This window comes from Tachysurus fulvidraco, chromosome 3 (genome assembly GCF_022655615.1).
Source record: "Tachysurus fulvidraco isolate hzauxx_2018 chromosome 3, HZAU_PFXX_2.0, whole genome shotgun sequence".
NCBI lineage: Eukaryota > Metazoa > Chordata > Actinopteri > Siluriformes > Bagridae > Tachysurus > Tachysurus fulvidraco.
In genome coordinates this window covers 10,010,034-10,037,312 of record NC_062520.1, presented here as the reverse complement: position 1 = coordinate 10,037,312, position 27,279 = coordinate 10,010,034, and the positions used below count along the sequence as shown (strand labels likewise).

Here is a 27,279-nt window from a genome sequence, read left to right as displayed (position 1 = left end):
TCAGCGATGCCTGCTTCTCTGGACATCAAATGCACACTTTCACATGCACCCTACGTGCGAGAGACTCGCAGTGTTACACTCCCCCTTCTCTTCCTGTGCCGCTTCAACGCTGCTGGACCTCCTCTTCCCACTGCTTAAAACACGCTTTTGGAATGGGCGGGGAAGAAAGAGGGCTTCCTGTGGCTTGTCGAAAAAAAGAGCCTCGATATAGATGTTTACATGAAGGACTTAGTTGGGGGAGGGCTGGGTCACAGAGGGAGGGGGCCAGATTTAGGGGGGTCACAGAGGAGAATTCCTTTGATGTGGCTTGTGGGTGGCATTATTACTTTTCTTTCAAAAACAGGGACACAGTAGCGGGTAAGCCCAAAATGCTAGCACATGTGAGTCTTGCTATGGAGATAATCAGCAAACTCTTTTCTGTGACCCAAAAACTTGTCGTAATTGTTTCAGACAAACACAATGCACAGATCGTGTGAGTGCTTTTCCGGGTCGAAGCTGTTCACATTCTCTTGGCAGCCCTAACCAGAATATTTGAAATGTGTCTACTGTAACTCTCATTAAAAAGTTCCCAGAATGAATTAATACGACAGACCGACAGTTCCGAAAGTTGGAGAACCCTTCATAGAGAGCTGACCTTTGTCAGAAATCATAGAAATCACTTTTCACCTAAAACCAGACAAAGAATAACTTTCTCTCACATAAAGAGGCTGTGTGCAAATAGCCAATCTTTTCAGGAAAGCACTTGAATAGCATTTTCAGACAGAATTGCTCAAACTTTTCGAAATTTATTGGGCGGGCATGCCAACATCTTCCATCACCCAACAGTCACTGTCAGCATTATGGTTGGGTATCAAAAGAAATTTTCCGGTTCCAGTTCTGACTTACGATTCCCGGTTCTGATTTCGATTCCATAATAAAAGAAATGTGAAAAATAAGGCACAATACTTAAACAATTCCATTTGCGTTTATTAATCGCTCTTTAAATATTTTAAACAGAGAATTTCAATTCATATCAATTTAAATTTAAATAAATCCAACATCAAATTTAACATCCAGAATTACAACTTAGCAAAACAGTTAGCAATTTTTCTGAAGAAAAATTAAAATGTCTGCTTTCTCTGGGAGAAGACGAGACCTTTCCTGGCTTATTGTATCTCCAGCTGTGGAGAAAACCCTCTCAGAGGGGGTAGATTTGCTTCGTTGTTGTAGAAATTAATCCACACTTTAGACTTTTTTTAGACATGTTTAACACAAAGCGTACCTCAGCACAGCAGCGCGAGTGACTGATTTCTGTGGTAAGCTGAGTTCATTTTGTTGCGTGACTGTAAACAGTGTAAACAATTAATATTCATGAGGTAAGACATGGCTATTTAAAATGACCGCTCCCAGCGCTTTGCCCGTCATCGCATCGGAACAGTGTCTGGAACCGAAACTTCGCGCGGTTCCGGCTCCTGTTAAAATAACAGGAACAGGTTCTCGGTTCCCAACCCTAGTCAACATAAGTCACCGGATCTCACTGCAAATAAATGATCTCTGCGTTGTTGCAGCAAGGTGCTGTATCTGTTGTCTAACATCATGATATCACATGTTGGCTTCAAAAACATTCTAGCAGTGTTAGAGATTCCTGCAAAGATTTATACCAGGTTCTTATCAAGTGTAACAAACTAAATGTCAGCTAGTGCTCTTTTTGTTTAGTTATGAAGAACACCACCTTCGACATCGAAGATGATCTTGCAGTGTTAGCTCATTACAGAAAGCCGTCTCTTTATCAGGACCTTGCCAGGTGAAGCATCCTGCACTTTTTCACTCCTGATTGTGTCTGGCTGATTCAGACTCGTAACCCTTCGCGACAGATTCCAGTTCCTATCCAGACACTCAGCAACAGGCCCCCAAAGCTTTTTCCAGAGCCAGCGATGTCAATCAAGCCCACACTTAGCTCTGAACAATCCTAGCCTGCACTCTACTCCTCCTTACACCGTCCGAAGAGAAAAGAGACAAGAAAAATACAGACAGGACGAAAGAAAAGAAACAGATCGAATCACACTGATGAAAGGCTCAGGCTCTGGACGAGACGCAAATGGACGACGGCCGAGGCTGGGCAGAGATGAAAGCACACCCGTCTGATAATAATGACATTTTCTGGAAGAGCATAAACAGATGAGAATATGTTTGTATAAGGTCCTCAAAGCCTCACCTCCCTGTTGCGATTATCATAAACAAACCGTTGCGTCCGCACACAAAGAGCGTGCTCTTTCTCCATCCTGCTATGCACCGTTTTTCTGTGAAGCATGTGAAACCTGCAGGTCTGTTTACACCCTTTCACTTCACTGAAGGGACTCGTTGTGGTTCAGTCATTTATTTTCTTTTAATGGAAAAATATAGCATTCATTTGTTTATTTCTTTTAATTTCTTGAAATTACAGATTAGAGTTAAAAGAAAAACACTGACTAAAATATCTGGAGTGGGTTTTTTGCCTAAACAACTGTTTCACATTTACTCTACTCACAATTACTTAACTGTTGTTTTCAACCTCAAAATAGTGACTGAATAATAATGCTGCTCTATTGGATCATTATTCTTGACTCTGTGTTCTAGCGGCAACTCAGACAAACAGTTGAGCCAAACATGAAATTGTTCCCAAAATGTAGCCAATCAGGCAAAATGTTTTTGTCCAAAGTTAGCTGTGAGGCAAAAGAGAGAAGTGTATATCTGCATGCTTCCTCTGACACACGAACAAATCTACCCTTTCAGCCGGACCTGCCATCAGGGCCAGCTAAATGTACTTAAGATCTGAAGAGTACTGAAGAGCCCTGTGATGGGTTGGCAGTCCGTCCAGGGTGTATCCTACTTTCCATCCAGGGCTAGTTACTCGATTGGATGTCCGGCCAGGGATTACTGTCAGCATTCAGTCTTCCTTTCTTTAAATGATTTAACACTGAATAAGAAAATAAAAAGCTAGATAAAAATGCATATCATTTTAAAGATTTACCAAAAAAATGTCATCAATATCAACTGCTTCCTATATGAGTATGCTTTTACATAAGGAATACTATTCGCCAAAGTGAAGATAAAAACCCGACCCAATTGAAGGGATAACTAAAACACGGTTTATTAAATAAAACACTGTAACACTGAAAATACCAACTGAAAAACAGGAACTATTATTTAAGAAACATCTATTACAATATTATTATATTTATATTTTATATACATTTTGCTGCCATTTTGAGATTAAGAGGGGTCTCACTGAATGGTTTGATTGGGATGAAAATGACATAAATCGTATACAACAGCTTCCATCACCAGATCTCCACCAAGCTGAACCCCTGTGGGCGATTTTGGCATGACATGTTAGTCAGAGTTCTCCACCATCATCATCAACACCAACTGGGAGGATATCTTTTGTTGTTTATCCTTCCAGTACAGTTTCAGAGACTCGATACAATTCTGGTGCCTAGTGGTTGTCTAGCAAGATATGATTCCACATTAGAGTACATGTGACTAATTCTGGGCTATTTTGTCTGTGTGCATGTTGCATTTATAGACCCCTCCTGCTGCCATCATGCCGTGGACCTCCCCCAGTGTAAAGATGCGTGCGATCAGGTAAGAAATGTCTCATGCGACTGTATCAACTTCTTCACAGTTTATTCCATAATTCAGGGCACAACCGAGTATATTTAGGGTAGAAATTATATCTGTCATATGTGTCCGTAATGAGCAAAAGAGGCACGTACAAATAATGGAAAAAAAAATTTCCCTTCTATATAATAAATGGCTTAGTGGTTAGCACGTTTGCCTCACACCTCCAGGGTTGGGGGTTCGATTCCCACCTCCCCCTTGTGTGTGTGGAGTTTGCATGTTCTCCCCGTGCCTCAGGGGTTTCCTCCGGGTACTCCGGTTTCCTCCCCCGGTCCAAAGACATGCATGGTAGGCTGATTGGCATCTCTGGAAAATTGTCCGTAGTGTGTGAGTGAATGAGAGTGTGTGTGTGTGCCCTGCGATGGGTTGGCACTCTGTCCAGGGTGTATCCTGCCTTGATGCCCGATAACGACTGAGATAGGCACAGGCTCCCCGTGACCCGAGAGATTGGATAAGCGGTAGAAAATGAATGAATGAACGAATATAATATATGGTCAAAATTTACACTACCTACTAATTACCTGAAAATTTATTTTAGTTTTAGTATAAAGTCTGTCTGGTTGAAGTTATGAACTGTCCACTGATGGAGAGTATAAAACTGTCTGTGGCAATTGTAGCCCAAAGCCATCTTCAAGTGATCCACAGCAATATTATGTCTTTAGGCTGTTTGTATGGAAAGCCGATAATTCTAAGAGAGAGAATATGTCAGATTTCAAGCATGATCACAAACCAAATAACAAGCAGGCTTCCAAACCAGGAAACAAGTAACAGATGCATGATAAGAGTTAAGGAGACCAACACACAGGAGTGTATAAATATAAGAAGAAATTAACTTAAAAAGATGATGACCACAATCAAGCATCAAACCAGGACAGAGACAAGACTAGAAAGCAAAGTAAAACCTCATTGTTGTAAGAGCACGTGCTCAGAAACGCTCCGTGATGCGAGGAGATTTGTGGCATTCAGTAATTCAAGAGAAACTAATAGCAAAGGCTTGTAGTTATAAAGGATGTACGTCTGGAGCTGATTACAGGTCTTTAAGAGTTTAAGGGGTTAATGTAATCAGCATCTTGTAGAATGTATGATGAAACAGAAGTCACATTTGACATTTGGAAAAAAAAAGTGAGATTTGAAGGAATTCCTTGTTAAAGTATAATTGATTCACATCTGGATATAATACGAACGTTAACACAGCACCTGTTATAGTGTTATCTAAATGAGCAGTTACAACATAATGCTGGCTTTAACGCCATTTCTGACATTCAAAATTTTGGCTGATCTTTAAAGCTCTGGAGCGCCGTAGCGCTTAGTTAAAATGGACGAATGCACTTTTTCGTACGTGAGCCTGTATACAGCCAATCCATCACTTGTTATGAACAACGAAAGGAGCTTTAGCAGAAGCAGAGAATGCACAACCTTATTTGTGTAGCATATAACAGCCTGTTTAATGTCAGCTCTGCTAGAAATATATAGACTGTTTGGGTGAGAAGTGCTGGGATTTTTCCACTTCTTTGAAGATGGGTGATGAGAAAGAGTGAGTGAATAAAAGTTTCCCTCACTCCGCCCATCATACTGAGGGGCAGGTGAGGGCTTTTTCACTTACTTTTATTTACTGTGGGGAAAGTATGCGATGAGGCCAAGAAGGCTTTCACATATTCCCGTCTGTCTTTTAAACTCCAAAGACATGAAAGAGATGTCTGAAAGGACTTTTTTGGGCAATCAGAAACAGCTGAGCCAGTGGCATTACTTTAACCTTGAGCCCTCTGGCAAGCACAAGCCCCCTCCTCTCTGAAAAAGAAAGTCCCATTCAGATTACAGTGGTTGTCCAGACACGGCACCAGCTTCCAGAAGCCCTCTTATGCCAATAATTGCACCTGCCAAAGAGAGGGAGGGTGAACACTGCCCAATTTACACCAAAAAAATCAGTGTGAGTGTGTTAAGTGAGTGTCGGAAATTCTTTTTAAAATACCGGATGCTGAATGTTCACAGGAAAAACAATATATACCTGGTCTCAAAATGGCCAGAAATATTTGAACCTAGAGAATTAGAAAACACGAATTGGACCCCAAGCATGAAATATCAGCAGATTGCAAGACAACACTGACAAAAACAAATGTAGGAGCTTTGAGTGTAGGACAATAATGACACCTTGTTAGTGCTGGACTGCAGCAGGGATTCTGTGGAGAGAGAGAGGGAGAGAGAGGGAGGAGGCTTCCAGGCTGTGTCACTGTAATCGCCCAGCTATTTCACCTTAATGGAAGCTTGGAGCTTTGATGAGACGAGGCCTCGAGCCCCTTGAAAGAAGCAAGACGGCCTTCTTTAGATGTTCTGCCTGGCACCCGCCATTGATTTAGCCTTCGAAAAGAAAAGAGAGAAAAACTTTCTAAATGGACTGGATAGGTCATTCACTCACAGAGGCTCTGGTCCTTTTCTGTTGGAGTGTGCAGCAGATTTTCTTTGAAAAGCCGCCAAAAAATTACTGGCCATCAGCTGCTCTTGTTTTAGATACACACAAAGAGGTTTTTGCAGATTATATGAAATTAGCATACAGCAGTCTGGACTGGGCACCATCATTAATCTGAGTTTATCAAAATTTTAGTAACTTAGAATAGAATTCTTGAAGAATAGAATAGAATAATTCTAGAATAAAATAAATAAATAAAATGAATTTTTTTAAATAAAATAAAATATAAAAATAAATTACATTCAAGAATAGAATAACTATTATTCCCCAGATGGAAATTAAGTTGTCATACCAGCTCGGTATAATTAAAAAATAGTAGGGAATTAAATAGTCCATAGTAACTTATGGACATCTTGGGATCATTTGCACTTGTGGACACCAAATTTTCTAGCATTATAAGGCATTAATTAACGTGTGAATTTAAAGTATGATTTAAAATGTTAGAGTGTTTACATACATGTTGAAATCACAGACCTCAGTTGAGTATTTTATTTATTATCTGGGGTAGTTTAGTGGTTACCATACTTGTCTCACACCCCCAGGATGGGGGTTTGATTCCCACTTCATACAGGGCCGTATGTGTGGAGTTTCCATGCTTCAATGGTTTCCTCAGATTTCCGCTGATCCTCTGACATGCTTTGCTGGCTGATTGACATCTCAAATGTTTTCTGTGGCGTGTGAGTGCAGGTACGATTGTCCACCCTGTTTAGGGTGTCCCCCTTCCCATGCTCCAAGTCCCCTAAGATTTGCTCCAGGGTTCTTGTTCATGTGTACTGTAGGCTAAACGATTCTGAAAATGGAAGGTTGTGTATCCTTAATTCATGCTTTAGAACCCAAGAGAGCTAACAAACAGTATGGCATAGATTCTAGATGTGGACTTCATGTCTAGTGTCTGTTGCTGTCTTCTATCTGCATGGAAACTGCTAAAGATTAAACATCAGCAAAGAAGGCCTTCATGATGCACCAAAATAAATTATATCAATCAGAGACATAGCAAATTGTTACACATTAAAATCACCTGTTTGATACATGTTGAGCTTAGCGAAAGGAAAACCACCAAATATCATGGACAGGCATACAGGCAAACCCTCTCTTCAGATGTTGGAGAGATCAAAAATTCTCCAGGATGTAGACATGACTAGCATGAAGAAAAGAACAGACCAGCATCACTTCAGAGGCCTCACCACAAGATCCAGACCACCATAAAACACATAAACAAGCCTGTAGTGTTCTGGGACACAGTGTCCTGAGCAGATGACACGAGAAGTTGAGTGATTGCAAGCGGAATGTTTCGGAGACAAACAGGAAATACTCATAGTCTAAAGCATATTGCTTTGGTCTACTGGCCTTTCAAATTAATGACCTTTCAAAAAAAAGGGATCTACACAGACTCAAGGTTCTTCAATAAATTGATAGCAAAGGTCTTGCTAAACATCGAAAAAACACCAACATTTTCAGGAAATGTTGGTGTCCTCCCAAATGCAGACATTCTGCACTTAAACATCAGTTTTTGTCCCATTTCCAATTCAATTTACTGTAAGAGAGAAAACCACAACAAAACAACATCACGTTGATGTCAGGTTAGTAATGGACTTGATTGATTTAAACCACATCCTCCGCTAAATGAGAGTAATGACCCCCTGCTAAAGACTTGTAAGTATGAGATGTTGGATAGAGCTGGATAGAGAAGACAGTGAGATGGTTGGTGCAAATGATGCAGCATGTGGAACTCAACTCAGTTTTGGCAGACACTTTTCTGTCTCGCCTGCAGCAATTAGGAAACATGAGAACCCATCCTAGAGGCTTGAATTATAATTAATCTCTTACATAGAACGTTCTTCCAGAGTAATCCTGTCCAATATAAGCTGACTAAACAAATTCAACCCAACGATGACATCATCTTGTATATATCATATATATAGTTGAGCTTCAGGTTCATGCTTCAGGTTCATGTCAGTCATGTCCACAGCCACAGTTGATCAAAGCCCACCCAATGTTCTATTTCGGGGATTGTCCGGGTACTTCGGTTTCCTCTCTTAGACCAAAGACATGCATTGTAGGAGGATTTCCATATTTAAATTGTCCATAGTCTGTGAATGGTTGTGAGTGTGTGATTGTACCTTGTGATGGGTTGGGATGTTCCCATGGGATAGGCTCCAGGTTCTCCATGACCCTGTGTAGAAGCATAGTTACTGCTACAACCTTGTAGTTGGATATTTTCCAATCACAGCATACCCAGCATGCTCAGGTTTTATTCCTGTTATATCGCAGCATCATGAATTATATATTTCTTGTCTGCAAAACAAGTTTGTTCTTGTTATCACTTACGCTATAGCAGCTATAAACGGATATTTCCTCAGTACAAGTCAATCAGACAAAAAAACGAAAAAACAAACAAAACAAAACAAAACAAAAAAACAGCTTAAGGAAGACATTGGAAAAAGCCAGATAGCATGGCAGAAGAATTCCCAATTGTTACAAGCCACAGACATTGGAGACTCCTTCCAGAAATGTTAAACACTTCCTCATTACAGAACTCACTATATAAACACTGTTTAGTATGACGTTATTTTACACTGTGTGGAATGCCCACTATATAAGATCCTGTGTTTTATAAGCACACAACCTCACGACCAGACATTTTGAAAAAGATTTGTTTTTACCAGTGAGGGAAGATAGCAGTATGTACAGCAAGCCTCTAAATACTTCTTTCATAACAAAAATCAACAGTCACACAAATCAGTCGAAACTAAAAAAGGACCCACAAACAAAGCGTACTCGGAAATCGCGAAATCTCAGTACGGTTTGTTTGTGGGTTCTTTTGGGGGGTGTCAGTGATCATCTCTCTCCACGCAGACTGCTTTGAGAGGTCAATGGTGTTTAACCAGGCATGAAAACACCCTTAGCTATTTGCTATTGGTGTTGCTTCTGACATTAAAAATGAGATGTCTCCTCGGTGATGTATTGATGTTTTTTTTTTTTTACAGCTTGCAACTATTAGAAGTGAATCCCGTCTGATGCACCTTCTCCAGCGTTTACCAAGTTACTGTCCAGAGTCTATGGTAAGCCGAACCTGCACCTGTCCTTCCAAACAAGCTCTCTTGACTTCTGTTTTAGTCTTACCTGAGCACGGGATAAAAGTGTGAAGACACAGTAAAGGCTGACAAACAGCTTCAGATACTCCACCCTCGAAACACAGCTTCATATACTTCACCCTCAACCCTAATTACAAACCTGGAATGCTAGCAGGAGCAGCATACAATTACAGTCAGTCTCTAATTAGGCAGCAAGTGGAAAGCTTTATTTTATTTGGACACGTGTTCTCCTCTAATTTGCCCAAATGGATTTTGGACGCGGTTTTGTGTTGAGAATCACTGACCGAGCCGCTCAAACTGGTGGCAACAATTTTTTTAAATAAATATTACAGTTTAACACATAACATAAAAAGGATATTCACAAGGTAGAGCCCTAGGCTTAAGAACATATGTTGTTTTGTTTGTTGACCAGCATGAGAAACCAAGAACCGAATTGGTCGAGTGATCGTGATCCTGAGAGACCGAAACTGCTGCTGCTACACCAGTCCCATGAGGCATTTTCCAAAATACCTGGTCATGATGTTGTGTTTCTCTGATCTATGCCTTTCATAATGAGAGGCCTTCCAGAGCCTTGGTGAATGACAATAAATATATAAAGAGAAACACAAAGAAAATCAATATTAAGATTGGCAAGAGTGCAATGAATTCATTGTGCAGAGTTCAACCGGATTTCATTCCTCGCCTTTGGTTAACATTGGTTCAGGCAATTTAAATACTTATTATATTTCATGTATTGCATGACCTTCACAGGCAAATGATATGAAAATAGAGCACAAATCTATGCAAATGAAGCCGTAACAGTCATTAAAATAGGCTACCGTATCTAACACATAAATGGCCGTTAAAATAGATCAATGAATTCTTGAATCAAATGTTACTGGCATTACAGTGTTTATTAGATAAGATCTTAATATGCAAATGTAGTGTTGTCAAATACTGGATGTACGATTAAAGGAAGCGTTCACCCAGAACGACCCCTGGAGCATGCGTGCCTTATTGGCATTCAAGATTTATTTGGTAATGAAGTTCACTCTGATGTGAAGTTTTTAAGTTTGAACTTCTTTCAACAGCAGATCACAAATATTTCACTGAACCATGTTTGTTTTCTGTTTCTTTTTATATTTTTTAATAAACAATACAACATAGAGCTTAGCTTTAAAATACTTGGGAAGTTATGACCGACATGTCAAAGTGAATTCAATTCTAAATGTAACATCAGCATGGTGAGCAGGCTGATTTCTCTCTTCTTTTTTTTTCTTTTACTAAAGGTGTTAAATGAAATGCGAATAGTGTATCAAGCATGCAGTCATAAATCAGCTGATAAACACGTACAGTATCTTTTTTTTTTCTTTTTGCAGAATGAGCTTTGGATCTGCATTAACTCAACATTACCAGGTAAGACCTGAAGCCTGAGGTACTGTACATCACAGTGACGTGTGCATTGTTGTGTCTGTCTTTGAAGAAGATTTAGGGTCCAAGCTTGTATGTATCAAACGTCCTGTAACAACGTCCCATTCAATCCAAGACTGAAGACAGAACATTAGAAACATATTGGGCAAAATTTGCTTGTAATAATGATCATGGTGCTATGGTTTGTAAGCTTTAAAACGTGCATGAATTAGTGAACTTCTGATGAAAGACGGAGAGGATATGAGTTTTTTTCTGTTGGTGCCATTTCACCGGTATGTTTCTGGTCCTATTTTAGGAGCATCAAGAAAATCAGATGGATGGGTCGGTCTTGGCTGCTGTGAGCTGGCCATCTCGGTAGAGTGCCGCAGGGAATGCAAGCAGGTAATCAACCAGACCACATCAGCCTCGGAAAAGTCCCACAGGGCTCGTACATGGTTCTTTAAGTGATTGAAGTGGCTTTTTTTTGACATGTAAATAAAACCTTAAAAAATAGCTATTTTTTGTGTTAAAAGTGCTTGATATACCAAACAACAATCAGGTTCTGCAGATTTTTCAGTCAGTAGTTTAAAATACTCGGATAGTTCTCAGTTTATCCAGAGTTATTAGTTAATTTTCTGACAATAGCTATAAAAAGTTCGCTTCTATTTTGAGGCCGGTTCCTCTTGAGGGTTCTTTCTCATATCCTCTCAGGGAGTTTTTCATTGCCACCGTCACCTCTCGCTTGCTTATTCAGGGTAACGTGGATGTGGTAGCCTAGCGCTTAAGGTGTTGTACTACTGATCAAAAGGTTGTGAGTTCAAATCCTAAGCTGCCATTGCTGGGCCTTTAACCAAGGTCCTTACCCCTCAATTATATAAAATGAGATAAAAATGTAAGTCGATCTGCCACATGGATCAATTTTAGCATTTTTCTTTTAAATCTTTTTTTTTAAAAAAAGCTCTTTTGAGACAATGCCTGTTGTTAAAAGCGCTAAACAAATAAAATAAAACTGAATTAAATTGAATACAGTCATTCACTCCAAACATGACACACGGTTGATGCCCCTCCTTTACCTGCTCTCGCTATTCGCTCACCCATTTTGACAGACAGCTCCTGTAATTCACCTAAAGTACACTTGAGGTTATGCTGAAGACAAAGCAATGCCTGGAATAAAAATTTAATCCAGCATGGAATAGGCACTATATAAAAAATTGGCCTGACATGACATTTGTGCAATGAAATTATTTGTTTGTTTGTTTATTTGTGTGTTTGTTTGTCTATTTATTTATTTATTTATTTATATTTAAAAAGAACATATAAAGAGGAATGTTTGAATGGTGGCTCTCGTATTGTCCTTGACAATAAATAAATAAATAAATAAATAGAGCTAGAAAAGTCCTTGAAATTTCTGAATTGTCATTATAAATCCTCTATGTACCCTGTACTGGGAATGTTTTACTGTACAGATACATATAAAAATTTATTTAGAATATAGTCAGTTTTATTTTGTATTCATTTACAGCTTGAAGTAGTCTTGATCTAAATCTTTTTACAATTATTTTAAACATTTTATTTTGTAGAAAGAAGCAAAAATGTCAACGAAAAACCTGGAACGAGTAAAAACATCTAAAGGCTGAATGATCTCTTATTTAATTTGTAATAAATTCATAACTAAAATTTTTAGATGTTTGTCCAGATTCAGGCTATTTTCACTTCACATAAGCCATAAAGTTTTATGAATTTTGTGGTTTAATAATATAGTATTTATAGCATCAGTTATAATTGTTGATTTTGGTTTTGGACCTGCCTCAATCTCTGATGCATTATTTGTATTTTTTTTTTCTTTTCTTTTTTAGGCATCATCGAAAAATGATATCACAAAAGTATGCAGAAAAGACACAGAGGTAAGTCTTTGGCAACAACAAAAAAACGTTACAGTAGAGGTGGATGATATGAAAGAATAATATTAGTAAAATTGCATCAGGACACTTAAACAACTGATTTTACAAAAGTATTTGAAGCTGAGAGGTTTCATTGGGGCTCGAAACATAATCCTGGGTCATCTTGTTTCACATTTCACTCTGCTCAGGATTAACAGTTCCTCCTGGTTTTTTTATAATCTGAGGTTTCACACTGTACATTTCTAAACCTTTTGTCAGAGACTGGGACTATTCTCTGCTGTAGCACTGGGGGATGCTGACAGGTGTATTGCTGTTATCGTCATGTGATTATGTCTTGTATGGGTTTAATTGTTTCCCATTACTCCTAATGTGGTTAGTTATTTATACCCTTCCTGCAGTGTTGATTGTTTGTCAAGTCATTATTCACAATGTCACGTTTATGTTTTGTTTCCATGCTTTAAGTAACCTTGTTTTTGTCATGTAGTATCTACGTGTCCTGATGGCGGTAGCAGAGATGATGATGTCGAGGTTCTCTTTAGGAATGACGAGGATAGACAGGATTAGGGATGAGCACAGGGGGGATCAGCTCAGGTTGGCTGTTTTGGAGACAAGTTCAGAGAGGATAGATTGAGATGGTTTGGACTTGTTCAGAGTAGGGAGATGGTTATATTGGTAGAAGGATGTTGGAGATGGAGCTGCCAGGTAAGAGGTCAAGAGGAAGGTAACAAAGGAGATATATGGATGTGTTAAATGAGGACATGAAGGTAATTGGTGCGAGAGTACAGATGAGTGGAAACAGATGATTGGTTGTGGCAACCCCAATGTGATGCCCTGGATTAATCTTCTTGTTTGCAAACTTGCGCCGTCAACACCCCTGACTGGAAAAATACGACATGTATCCGCTTTAAATAACAGCTTGTTTTAAGCTTTCACATCAGTGAGAAATAAGTCAGTGTGTAAATATATTTGTCCTTTAAACGTTTGTCACGTAATTGACCAGGCGTTCTTTAATAATCAGCTGCTTCTGATTTTTTTTAGTTAGTAGTTATTTCTTTGTTTTGTCCAGAATTATGTTATTTTTCTGACAATAGCTATATAAATGTTTTTTCTTTCACCATTTGATTTTTTTCCCTTAAATGCTGCAACTACTATTGGGCAAGTCGTGGCCTAATGGTTAGAGAGTCTGACTCGTAATCCTAAGGTTGTGGGTTCGAGTCTCGGGCCGGCCACGACTGAGGTGCCCTTGAGCGAGGCACCGAACCCCCCAACTGCTCCCCAGGCGCTGCAGCATAAATGGCTGCCCACTGCTCCGGGTGTGTGTTCATGGTGTGTGTGTTCACTGCTGTGTGTGTGCACTTTGGATGGGTCAAATGCAGAGAACGAATTCTGAGTATGGGTCGCCGTATGTCACTTCACTTTTTAAAGACCACACAGGGTTTCTGTGACTACAAAATATGTGATATGAGGCAAGCAGTGTTCAGTTTCTGACAGCAGGCTTTCATAACCATGGTAAAAAGGGTTAACACCAAACGCTTCTAAATTACCAGTGTGAATCATTTCTTGACCTGGGGTTAAAAGTGAGATTTAGAATGCTAACTAAGGGATAAACGGTGTGAAAAGCCCAATGCAGAATTTCCATTTATGGAATTTTACAGACGTCCTTATCCAGAGTGACGTACAAAAGTGCTCTGAAGTCTGTATCAATGAATACATCAATATGGGTTCACTAGGACACAGACTAAGGAAACCATCAGTCTCTAGAACAAACTCTATTGGAAGGAAGTATAGCTGTGGCATGTGGTAGCTCAGTGGTTAAGGTGTTGGAATACTGGCTGGAAGGTTGTGAGTTTGAATCCCAGGTCCACCCAGCTGCTGCTGCTGTTGCTGCTAGGCCTGTGAGCAAGTCTCTTAATGCTCTGTTGTATAAATAATGAGTTAAAATGTAAGTTGGGCTGGTTAATTGCATCTGCCAAATGCTGTAAGATTTTATGGGGATGTGGTAGCACACTGGTTGGACTACAGATTGATGGAGAATTTGTTTGTTAGGAGACAAATTTGTGGGAGTTTCAGGCTGTAAGCACGGAGGCCGTTCTGTGTGAGAGAGAGAGAATGGTGAAGACCGACTGTTTAACTCAGCTGTAATGTCAGTAGTGTCGGCGTGGCTTGTTTCTCAGGCGTTCCAAAACTTTAAACCATTAAAAAGCACAATGTAGTGTTTAGTAATTAATTAAACATTGTAATCGCTGGAAAATCGCTGTGGCATCAGAATAACCGACACTACACATTATAACAGAATTCATAACACATATAATTTGTCCTTTTTTCCTGGATGGTTCAGAGCTTTACTGTAAATGGCTAAAAAGTATAAAACGTCTATATTTAATTAGAATAAAAATGGTAATTGTTTGCGGGTGACTTCGGTGTAAGAGGAATAAAATACTTCAGCATGATAACAGCTATCTGATTCACATCTCTCTGCAGCGTTGTCGATTATTTTCTAATAACAGCATGGGGCTTGGTGTCTTATACTTAATTTATCACAATCTCTTACTGTCAGGGCTTTCTTTGTAACAGACGTATTGAAAATGTACAGAACACAGAAAAGTGTCCAGTGGGTTTTGGGTAATTTATACACATTTCTACTGTACATCTCATTTCTCATAATTAAACCCAGACATTATTATTTCTGTCACAGTTTATTTACCTCTGCTTGTTAAAAGGTCAACAGACAAGCAAAGCTCCAATCAGATAAAACCACAGATAAAAGAGATTCTGAACCTGGATTGAAAACGCATTCGTCTTTATATGTGTGTTGATAAAAGCTTGATGCCGTTTCCTGTCTAATTTCCTTATTCTTCATGGATACAGTGTACACACTGGTACACATCTGGAATTAAGACAGCTAGGTTTTGGAAGAAATGTTATTTAAAAGTGTAAATAAAAAATAATTATCATTTAATATAGTCATTTTTTTTTTTATTGGAGTATTTAGCCTATCATGGCTCTGTTTTCCCCTCGCTTTATTTCCTCCTTTAATCTCCGTCGCCTCCTTTGTCTAAACAAACAAACAAACAAACCAATGGGCATAATGATTGGTTTGGAGCAGATACACTCCTGCTTTAAACCCTCAGCTGGCTTTCATCTCACACCCTCAATTTACGAGCAATCTCGGCCAGAGCCAAAGCACGCAACAGGCGAAACTTCATGAAGCACTTATAAGCGTCTCAAAAGGTTTTATTTTTGTTTGTTTGCTTTTAACTTGGCATGAAACTCAAAGGAAGGTGGTAATGACCAGTGCTATAAAGCTCTTTTAAAAGGTTGTTTTTAATTGATATTCTCATGATGGCCAGATCTGAAATTGGCTTTAAAAGAAGGAGGATGGAGAACCATCATGACTTGAAAGGTATCTCAGTTCTTTATATATTCATATACAAAAATATGGGACGGGAGGTTTGCAATGTCTGTCAAGGACGAAACGCCGCCGTTTAAACGCTTTCCAGATATTTTATCTGCTTTTTCCTTTGATGTTGATATACAAAAAAGAAAAAAAGAACGTGTTAAACAAAGTACTGCCAAAACCTACAAGTAACAGAACTGCCTTCTCTATCAAGATGTTATTGCTTTCTATCCAGCAGGGCCTGTGTTTAACCCTCTCTTCTTTCTCTCCTGCAGAAGCCACTCTACAGCTGTATCACCAAAAATGAAAGTAAGCGCTCGTCACATTTATTTATTTTTTTACAAACATACTAAACAATATATTGTAAATGATATTCAGACACACAAATGCCACATTTATCATTTGTCTACTTTGTATTTAACTCTTTTTACCAGAAAATGTAACAAATTAAAATAAAAATTTGAGTTAAGGCCATCCCTAAAAATATTCTTGTTTGCCGTAACCCGACCGACCCTGTCAATTTAGGACCGACTCAATTTTTTATTTATTTTTTTGCTTTAAGTCCGACCGACTTGCCGGTTGTAAATTTGCGTTAAGACCGACCTTTTTTTTTTACTTTTCAAACAACTAATACAAAATATATTTTAAGTAAGTATTGTAAATATAGAAATTGCCTAGGCCTACATACAAACGAAGGCTACGTTCTTTCTTTTCAATAAAAACCCGTGACGTCATCTATGTTTACACTATTGGTTAAGGGATGTCACACTATGGCCTGTGCGTTCGCTTCGTCTCATACTCTCATTCACTGTCAGAGTCAACGGTTCGCGCTTGGTAATGATGGCTGCGGCTGCAGTAAACAAAATGTTCGCCGTCACCGTTCAAAGTCATACGGATTCAGGCACCATAATACATCTATTCATTAAAACAGCTCGACACCGCTTTAACTTGGCACAAAGTTCTGGAAAAACTGTGTCCAGCATCAAAATAAGGTTTGCAATGATGCGCCCGAAGGCACGGGTTGAAGACCCAGTCAGTGACGTCACGATCTGCTAATTTGTTTAAAGTCATACCTACGTAATAACCATCACTAAAATTTTACTTTTTTTTTTACATTGAAAAAAAATATAGACCTACCTACTGACCCTTTTTTTTTTACTGTTACTGCAAACCAGAATATTTTTAAGGATGACCTAAATTAATATTTTTAGGGCAGAATATTGGAATTTGCGCCTGTTTTGGCTGTGCCCATGTTCTAAAATGAATTCCCTTGTCATGTCACACTCCATAGTGCTGCTTCATGGTTCATATGAAAGTAGATACCCAAAAAGCTTTAAGAATTCATTTATTTTATTTTTTTTTTCAGTTTGTAGCTCTGTTTTTACTGAACTTATGGTCAGTATTTTCATAGAAAAGTAAAAAAAAGAAAGGAAAGGAAAAATTGTTCCTTTGTGTTTTTTTTTTACACACAAATGTTTCTCTCCTCAAAGTAAATGATGATATCAAACTTGTCTTTTATCTCTGAGATGCCCCAAGTGCATGTTCAGAAGAATCTAAAATTTGAAAGCTTTATTTTCAACTGAGAGATAAACAAACATCTTACACTGAAACCCATGACTCATTTTCTATAAGATTTGCAGCGATAAAATCATTAATTTGTATAAACTCATTGAAAATGTCTGATAAGTCGATTTCAGTCTTTAGCGTACTGGTGAAAAAGATGAATTTAGGAACTATCATAGAATATCGACAGTGCTGTGCGACTTCTGAGTATGTTATGTTGTGTGAAAAAGAAACAAGACACTATTCTACTTGGCAAATCATGTTTCTGTGCCTGCAGGGCAGGGTCGTGACCTCCCATCACGCTGAAATTCACCCTGCTCTTGAGCTCACCACTGAATAAAATGCGTTTTTTGTGTCCGTATGTGTGAGCACTGCCCTGCAGGCACCGTCACCCTCAGACACTCACAGAGTTTCCTGTCCAGACTTTGGACCTCCTGACATGTAGCCCTCTGCATTATGGGGCATAACCTTTGGTTCAAGTTGCCCCAGGAGGTCTATGGCATGTTCCATTTTTTCATCCAGTGTGTCGTCCAAATACTTTGTCATATTTTTCAGTGTAATATTAAGGTTTCTATTAGAAATGTTCAAATCACTCAAAAGTAGAATCTTACAAATATATTTACATGAAGTTTAGAAATTCTTAGTATTCAGTATGTTTGTCTTTTGCTTTAATGACAGCGTGCACTCAAGCCGCCATGCACTCCACATGTGGGGGTAAAACCTGAAGTTGCCGAGTGTCATATGAATATGTGCTTCAGCGGAAGGGATAAGACTCTGATAAGAAATCTGTCCTTTTACCTTTTCCTTTGTACAGACGAGTTAGGTCTAAATTACAAATTAGCTTACAATGAAAAAGTAAATTGTGGATCATCTTGAATATTGAGTAGTCACAAATTTCTGTTTTTTGGGGGGGTTTTTCTTGTGGATTTGTGTTTAGAATTCTATTATTATTTCCAGTTTTAAGAAAATAATTTATAACCCATATTTTAATACTTTTGGACTGCACAGTATATTCGTTTATGGTCATTCTGGCTTTTTTTTTAAATAGCATTTTACCTGTCTTTGATTATCCCATGAGTGTAGTTTTTCTTTACCTTGTCCTCTCGTGTTCTTGCAGTGGGCTCAGTGTGCTGCAGCTACGCAGGGAGACACACTCACTGTCGGGAATACTGCCAGGCAATCTTCCGCACAGACTCCTCACCCACTGTGTCTCAGATCAACACTGTTAAGGAGTACTGCCAGAGCATCAGCCCTCAGCTCATCAGCTGCGTGGCCAACTACACCAAATCCTATCCCACCAGGAGTCCCATCGATAGTGAGCACACTTCTTACACACACATCAAACTCTTAATAAATCTCATAGCAGCAGAATTAATCTTACACAGATATGTGTGTGTGTGTGTGTGTGTGTGTGTGTGTGTGTGTGTGTGTGTGTGTGTGTGTGTGTGTGTGTGTGTGTGTGTGTGTGTGTGTGTGTGTGAGTGTGTGATGGTCTGGGAAAATTTTGCAAGGAAATTATAAACAGTTGGCTGTCTACATAGGTTTTTTGGACTGAACTTTTTGCCAGTACAGTATACACTTTGATATATCTACTGTAAGAAGGTCTATATATTTTAATGTTTTAAAATATTTTAATGTTTTATTTACACTGACATGAATCCTGATTCATCTTTTTTTTTTAGGACAATGGACATAAGCTTAACCAATTTAGTTTGAAATCGCATACAGGGCGTCAAAATGACATCGTTATTATTTAAATGTTCTAATTAAGAAAATAAGACATTATGAGAAATTTAGGACAACATGGACAACAAACTGCTTTACATAACATTATATTGCGTCATGCTAAATATCAGACCATCATGAGACCAAGGTGTAATAGAAGCTTTCTAAATGGATAAAGACCAATCTAACTTCAGGTGAAAGAGTAAACTTCCAAAATTTATGACCAACGACAGAAAAGGCTCGATCACACTTTGTCTTAGTACAACAAGTGAAAGATAGAAGTTACAGTATAAGATCTTAGCATCCTGGTAGGAGAGTATAGATCCAGACAGGAAAGAGCTTTATATACAGTTGATAAATAGATTATAAACTGGTTAGTCACAGTGCAGTCAGAAATGCTTTCACATCATGTGTTGTGTTTATATTTTATTTGCTGTCATTGGTGTTTTAACCTGATTGTGTCTACCTGTACTGTGTTTCAGCCTTGATTAGTTTCTCTGCTTCTGCTACATCACGTTATTCACGAATTTGTGCCTTGTTTTCAGGTTCTGTGTTTTCTGGCTTTAACTCTCATTTGCTATTTTGATGTTGATAAAGAAGTCCTTAACAATGACTCTTGGCTTTGACTAAATTGTGTATAAGACACAGTATCTTCTAGTGACTTAAACACACAATATGGCCAAATGTATGTGGACTCCTGACTCCATCACGGTTCTTTTACAAACAAATGAAACAAATTTGAAAGCACACAACTCTATAGGATGTCTTTGTATGGTGTATAAATGGGGGCCCAATCATTCAAGCATGACAGTGCCTATGTTCACACAAAGTAGTTTAGAAAGACAAGCAAGATGATGTAGAATGGTCTACGTCAACCCTACTGAACACACCAGACCTCCTCACCCAACATCAACTCATGAGAGCATCTCACTAATGTTCTAGTAGATGAATGAAACAAAGAACAAACCCCCACGGTCACACTTCTCACACAGAATCTAGTGGAAAGTCATCCCAGAAGAGTGGAGCACATTATAACAGCAAATGGGAATAAATCTGGAATGGGATGGTCAATGGGATGCACAAATTTTTGGAAAATAGAATACATGCAAAACAGAAACATATTATTTCAATATATAGATAGTCACAAATGTCAAAATGTCATGAATGGTTTTTTTTTCTAGGTTGCCACAAATATAAACTTGAATATTTCTTTCCAACTAAATCACCATTGCAAATTTTTCCTGATTATATGATCTTTCTTTACACAAAATGAAAGCATATGGATGCTAATTACCTAATTTACCAGTCATCCAATTACCTTTTCTCCTCATTATGTTACTCTCTGATATTCATTTACTCGTTATGGTTTCATGCCTTGTACGTTATTGCAAAAACCTGGTTGGTGTTCGTGTTACACTTGTTTGATGAGCAAAGTTAAACCATGTCGTATTGAAAGAAGCAGTAGACCATATGCTTGTTACCTAATCAGGACATTTACCTTTTCCACCATGCCAGTAAATCTTTATGCATTCTTCTTGTCATACTTTCTAACCGTAAGCATATGTGCTCCTCCAGGCCTGTACTGTTGTGACCGGGCGGAGCAGGCACACTGCCAGACGGCATGTAAAAGGATCCTACGCACCATGAACACCGAGCACGAGATCATGGAGGGCCTGATTGAAGAGTGCGGAAGCCAGCCTCTTCCTCAGGACCCACTGTGGCAGTGCTTTCTGGGAAGTGCTCACCCTCCGACCAAACGTGACCCCGAGACCTCTCCAACAGCCAAGATGGACTGCGCCAAGCTACACTGCTGCTCCAAAGCGAATACCTCACAGTGCAGGTCAGCTCGCAGTCACGTTTCTAAAAATAAATAAATAAATAAAAAGGTCTTGAGTAGCGTGACATTTTTGCTTTCAAAAGTGGATCTGACAGGCCCACATGTTGCATGTGGTTGTGTAATCTATTTTTCAACAGAGTTATGTGCCAGGAGATCAGCACCAACTGGGGAACTCAGACATGGCAGGAGTTTGATCAAGTCTGTGAGTACAGTCCTCTGGAGACAGACCTCATCACCTGCCTGGCAGATGTGAGGGAACCTTGCCAGCTAGGCTGCAAAGATCTTACCTACTGTACCAACTTTAACAACAGGTAACAGATCTCAAATAATTCAAAATAAATAATGATAATCATGAGAAGGCCAGAGTTCTGATTTCGATTCAGTTTTATTTGTATAGCGCTTTTAACAATGGACATTGTCATTAAATCAGCTTTACAGCAATATAAAAAGTTCAAAATAAAACAAATTTTATTTAAACTTATTTCTTTTGCATACAGATTAGATTTTTTTAGTTACTTTTAAAAAACTGTTTTATTAGTTGTTTCTCAAAGCACATAGGCTTTCACTTAAAATGTTTGAATCCACACCAACATTTAAATTCAACTCCGTCCATTCTATTGCATTTTTATGTAGTAAAATGTATTTTTTTTTTTTTTACTACAATGAAATATAAAAATCCCAGTTGTCACACGCTCCCAGTTTCCTTCCACTGTGTATAATGTATAATTACTGTATAATGTCTATACACAGCATGAGTAACCAGAAGTAAACGACTTAAGTGTTGTTGTCATGGAAACCACGTTACTATGCTACAACTAACACTAGGGTTGGCTAAAAAAATGCCTTTGGAAAACAAAACTAATGAAATAAATAAAAGAAATAAGGAATATAATAATAAATAAATGAAATTTTAGAGGAAGACTTTGTGCTGTTATGATTGCTTTGCTTTGACTTCAAATTGTGTCACGGTGTAAATGGGTTTGAAAATGATTCCCTATGTTCCATCTAGGGCGTGTTCTTGTTTCATGCCGATTGTTCCCAGGATAGGCTTCACAGCTCCCGCTAGCCTGACCAGGATAATGCGGTTACTAAAAACGAATAAACATCCTGCAGACAAAATTATATCCTGTAGCTAGTTTCCTTTAGACACTACTAAATGTTGTCCGTTCACTCATACTCTTCACCTCAGATGTAGGTCTGCATGGTCTGTGTTGTTATGGTGGGAGTGGTTGTTGCCCAAGCTAAATTATTTGCGGATTCACATGCCCTCTACATCACCCAGCACAACTATTCCATTCCCTTCAAACAGTTTCTAAGCTGAAGTCTCACCCGTGCAACACAGAGTCTTGTGGTTGCTTGATTTAGTAACTTTGCAAGAGCATCTTTATGTTCATGGTTTGATGATGAACTGTTGTCAGATGGTGGGACCCTGGGGCATTTTCCTTCAGATGTGGCTTGATGAATTTGAGCACTCATGAGTTCTTTAAGAGGACAGCTTCTTTTATGACCTTCAGTGGCTGTTGGTGATGAATACTGACAGTCGAGGATGTAAAAATGATAGCACGAGAGAAACAATCATGTAGAACAAATTGCAGTCCTTGTAAAATCCTTACAATGACTAACCATCTTACAGTAAATACCAAATCTCTAGTGAACCAGTAGTTTCTACATTGGTGGTCCTGTTTAGCATTAATTCACAGATTTTTTTGCCATCCTTTCTACCTTGCGCAACCTCTAGCTCGGATAAGGTGTACACTACAATATTTAACATACGCAATAATGATATTAGTACAAAATCCTGAAACCATGTGCCAGTTAAGAGGATACTGCCTCGCTAGATATTAATGGTGAGGCAAACAGAAAAGCATTCTGTCTGGCAAGCAAATGAATGGAAACTAGAAAATAAGAAAATTGGGAGGAAATCGTATTAAAAAACAGGAATTTGGGTTATTTTAGAGCCATCGGTCTAAAAGACTGTAGAGGAGGTAGTATAGAAAGAAAATGTATGTTTAATCGCTAGGTTAACACTTCAGGAAGAGGTCCTTAGATATTGTTTGAAAACAGCCAGTGACTCAGTTGTTTGGACATCAAGTTCATTCCAGTACTAAGGTTCCAGAAAAGAAAAGAGTCTTCCTTGTACCCCAGGAGATGGTGGGACTAGTTGAGCGTTCCCATGGTAACAGTTATCTCTCCGGTCTAAGAGAGAACATAACTATTATACTATTATAGTGTTATGTAGTTAGGCAACTAAATGCTTATTTAAAACGTAAAGTTCATGTTAACAGTAGCATTCTAAAACATACTTTTATTGCAGTATAGTGATAATATTCTACATCATGCTATGTGTGAAACATTTTATATGCTTTGATGTATGATGTACTGTATGTTCCTCTCCGTCGTCACTATTTGTTATCATCATTATTCAATTATTCTGAAATACTAAAATAACCGAAAGTGCATCGATCTCCCCAGAGTTCACCTTGGACAATGTATTAAATGAAGCAAACTATTATGATTTCTTCCCTCTGCTTAAAATGGTTTACCTTGTCAAAGATATCATTATTTGTAGGATCTTTACCCACATCCCCCAGAAGCTCAGGCATTCAAAGCAATCCAAACTATTCTGCGTTTTGTTTAGACTGGACAGGGTTGACGAATCTTTCTTTAAGATGACGGCACCCTTGCCTCTACGGCGGGATGCAAAGGTCATGCAAACAAAACCTGGCTTTGATTTCCTTTGAAGGTTTCCTATGGAGGATTGCACTGGTGGGCACCCCTGCAGATTTCAAAGGCTGTTGCTTCGGGGACTTGGCAGTGGCACAGATCACAAACTGAGCACAAAAACCGTTGGGGACAAATACTGTTGTGGAGAGAGTGTTTATCTGCAGGGCTGAGCCATACCAATAAAGCCTGCAACACACCCCATCGTCGAAGGATGCAGAGAGAAGAGGGACAGTTTCGCCTTTGAGGATGCTGTTTTAGTCAGCGTGGGCATTGACAGGAACGGCAGTAGGGAAGACGGGATAACTTGTATCAGATAAAGAGGTTTTAAAAAGCATCTGTTGAATGGTTGTTGAAAAAACTTGATTAAGCTCATTTTTGTGCACTTTCACACCTGTGAGCATAAAGAAAACTGAGCTTTGGCTTGCTTGCTAATTGGTTTGGTTTGGTTTGGTTTCACACTGTGCTTAATTAAACAAACCAAAAAGCAAAAGAAAACATCTTTGGCTGAAAGGGATTTGGGGCTGGTTTGGGGCTTTGTGGGTCAGTTTACAAGCTCACATCTAGTAAAATGCTGACTTTAGCCCAAGATACTGCTGTGGCAAGCTTCACTTGGAAATGGACGGACCAGTTGTTATGGTCAACACCGTGCGTGGTCGCTATGTTCTCACCTGTCTAAAGGATCTCACCAAAAGTAAATGTTGCATATGTGAACACTATCATTATAATAAGCAGAAGAAAGATGCAAAAAAAAGTTTCACACTAGGTAGCTAATTTCCTGTTTGTTGTATGTGTGTATTTAAAAAAAATTGAACAGTGTTTTAGGCTCATGGACTCTAACCTAGTCTTTAGTCTGTAACCTAGTGTAACTTAGTTAATGTATTAAAGGGAGGGAGCACGATGTTTGAAAGCCAATGTTGACATTTGAAATCACCAAAACAAACATGCCCCTCACCCAAATGCGAATCACCCCTGTTTAGATAGCTCCGCTTCATACACACATACGTAACCCAGGCAACTATTACACGGAACCTGCTGGGGCAGCTGGTCGAGGGGATATTTTTTATCAATAAATGAACTCAATGAGTAATACTATGGTAATACAAATGTGTTTTTGTAGTACTGTGTGTTGTACCGTGAAAGGTTTAGCTCCGTTTCACACATAAGATGACGTTCAACACCTAGAACCCGAGGCAGAGGTAACGGCAGGTATCCGCCACGTCAATCTTTCATTCGCTTTCAGCTAATGTCAGACATGCATACTGAACACTCTCTCCACCGCATATTGACAAGACACGCCCCTTTCTGCTCATTGGCTACACGTTTGTTTTGTTAGTCGGCTGAACTCAGTTTTCTGAAGCATTTTTCAAACATCGTACACCCCACCTTTAAATGATAAAGACTTTAAAGCACTTTTGAATGTCACTCTGGATAAGGGCATCTGCCAAATGCTGTAAATGTAAATGTGATTAGCAAGACTTTGTGACTGACAGCTGTGAGAAATATATATGTGAAGTAAAGATGTGAGAAGGAACTTGGGGTCAGAGGTCACATTAGGTCTCAGGAGAGAATAACCTCTGTTGGCAGTCAGGCATAACATCCTGAGAGCTAGAGCTACAAATGAGATGTTTAGAAGACAAAATATGCATGTACAGAACAGGACTGGAGGAATTTGTACTGCTTTGTTGAGAATTCCCAGCCCTAGTCTTGAGGTCTCACACTCAGAGTTCTTGTCCACAGCGGTAACGGCTCCCTCTAATGGAATTTCTTTCATTCGAATGAAACATGAACACAAACCCATCACTGACCAATGAGAAGCTTCAAATTTCACTCTTTGTTCAACCAGCATATACAAAAATTCCCATCTCTGAACTTGTGCTGAGGACTACATGAGAGGAGCTTCTCTGAAATCTCTTTCTGCCAATGCGGAATGGTGTGTTGTTTCTTTTCTGTCAAGGGGTACCCAGTGTGCATCCACTGCTCACTTCCGTCCATGCAGATCGCTTTCTGAGCCAGTTTGGTCTGACCATAAAAGCTCAGATTTTAGACCTCTAAACATGACTTTTTTCTGGCCCACTTTCAGTTTGATAGATTTTATAGTTTTCCACCAAATGTACTAACTACAGAGCTTTCACTCTGGCCAACACTTAGACATTCCGTTAACATTGACAAAGACATTATTAATCTAGATAGGAAACATTCCTGATCGGGGTGGGAAACATGTCAGGACTTTGTGCAAAAGACTGAAGCATGACATTAGTGTTACTCTCTTTTCTGTTGTATTTCTTCAGGCCAACCGAGCTTTTCCGGAGTTGCAACATCCAATCTGACCAGGGCGCCATGAACGACATCAAACTGTGGTCAAACGGAACCATAAAGATGCCTCTGATGAACATCCCAGTTATGGACATCAAAAAGTGCCGACCGGAGATGTGGAAGGCTGTGGCCTGTGCGCTCCAAATCAAACCCTGCTACAGCAAATCAAGAAGCAGCGTCATCTGCAAGTGCGTATTCCTCTTCCAGTCTCTACACATTGGCTCTGTCTGTTTTTCTTCCATGTGCAGTTCTGACTGGCTTCAATTTGATTTTAAGTCTGATTTTATCTGGACTGCTGCTGATTTAAACTGGATTCACAAACCTGTATTTACAAAGTAAAGTCATTTTAACACTCGCCAGAATTTGCCATGTTTTATATGTTCTGTTACACACAGAGGTACTAGTAAGTGTATCTAATCCATGTCTCGGAACTGAGATGCTGGAAAAAAGCTTCGGTGTGTGTAGTGCAGAACTAATGGCACCCTTTAAAAGATAATCATCATGAATGAACACTCAATGTTTCCTCCAAATCCTTAACAATATTGAATTAAATTATTTAGAAACAATCGAAACCAGTGTGGGGGCACGGTGGCTTAGTGGTTAGCACGTTCGCCTCACACCTCCAGGGTTGGGGGTTCGATTCCCGCCTCCGCCTTGTGTGTGTGGAGTTTGCATGTACTCCCCGCGCCTCGGGGGTTTCCTCCGGGTACTCCGGTTTCCTCCCCCGGTCCAAAGGCATGCATGGTAGGTTGATTGGCATCTCTGGAAAATTGTCCGTAGTGTGTGAGTGTGTGAGTGAATAGGCACAGGCTTCCCGTGACCCGAGGTAGTTCGGATAAGCGAAAATGAATGAATGAATGAATGAATGAAACCAGTGTTTTGTAATTATAGGTTGTAATGGTTATCTGTCTGTCATGTTTCAGGAAGCTGAGATGGATGCACTTGCCTTAGTGTGTTTTATTAGAGTGATAGGCAGACAAATCCAAAGTGTGCATTAATCCCAGGAACAGGAAACAGGCATGTAAACAAGAGTAAGACAACACAGAAGAGTGTGCTGTAGTGCTGTGGGCTGTAATAAACGCTGCGCATATCGACACAGTGCTCAGAGCAAGGGGGAAATGATTTATTTATATCATTTATTTATAATCATTTTTTCAGAATTTCCTGAAGGGTGCCAAAAATCTTTGGGCTGACTGTATTAGTAAGGAACAAGTCGAACCAAGCTCTGAGGT

General features: G+C 39.2%; 1 protein-coding gene across 1 annotated transcript in view; it reads left to right on the top strand.

The window, feature by feature from the left end:
- Positions 1-27,279, top strand: part of reck (reversion-inducing-cysteine-rich protein with kazal motifs) — a 64,622-nt gene that overhangs the window by 17,275 nt on the left and 20,068 nt on the right. Inside the window, exons 2-11 of the mRNA XM_027149961.2 lie at positions 3,545-3,603; positions 9,091-9,165; positions 10,557-10,593; positions 10,904-10,989; positions 12,444-12,491; positions 16,161-16,194; positions 18,566-18,763; positions 20,749-21,013; positions 21,148-21,321; positions 26,023-26,235. Of these exons, the coding sequence (XP_027005762.1) occupies positions 3,545-3,603; positions 9,091-9,165; positions 10,557-10,593; positions 10,904-10,989; positions 12,444-12,491; positions 16,161-16,194; positions 18,566-18,763; positions 20,749-21,013; positions 21,148-21,321; positions 26,023-26,235 (1,189 nt within the window). The remainder of the gene's footprint in view (positions 1-3,544; positions 3,604-9,090; positions 9,166-10,556; positions 10,594-10,903; positions 10,990-12,443; positions 12,492-16,160; positions 16,195-18,565; positions 18,764-20,748; positions 21,014-21,147; positions 21,322-26,022; positions 26,236-27,279) is intronic.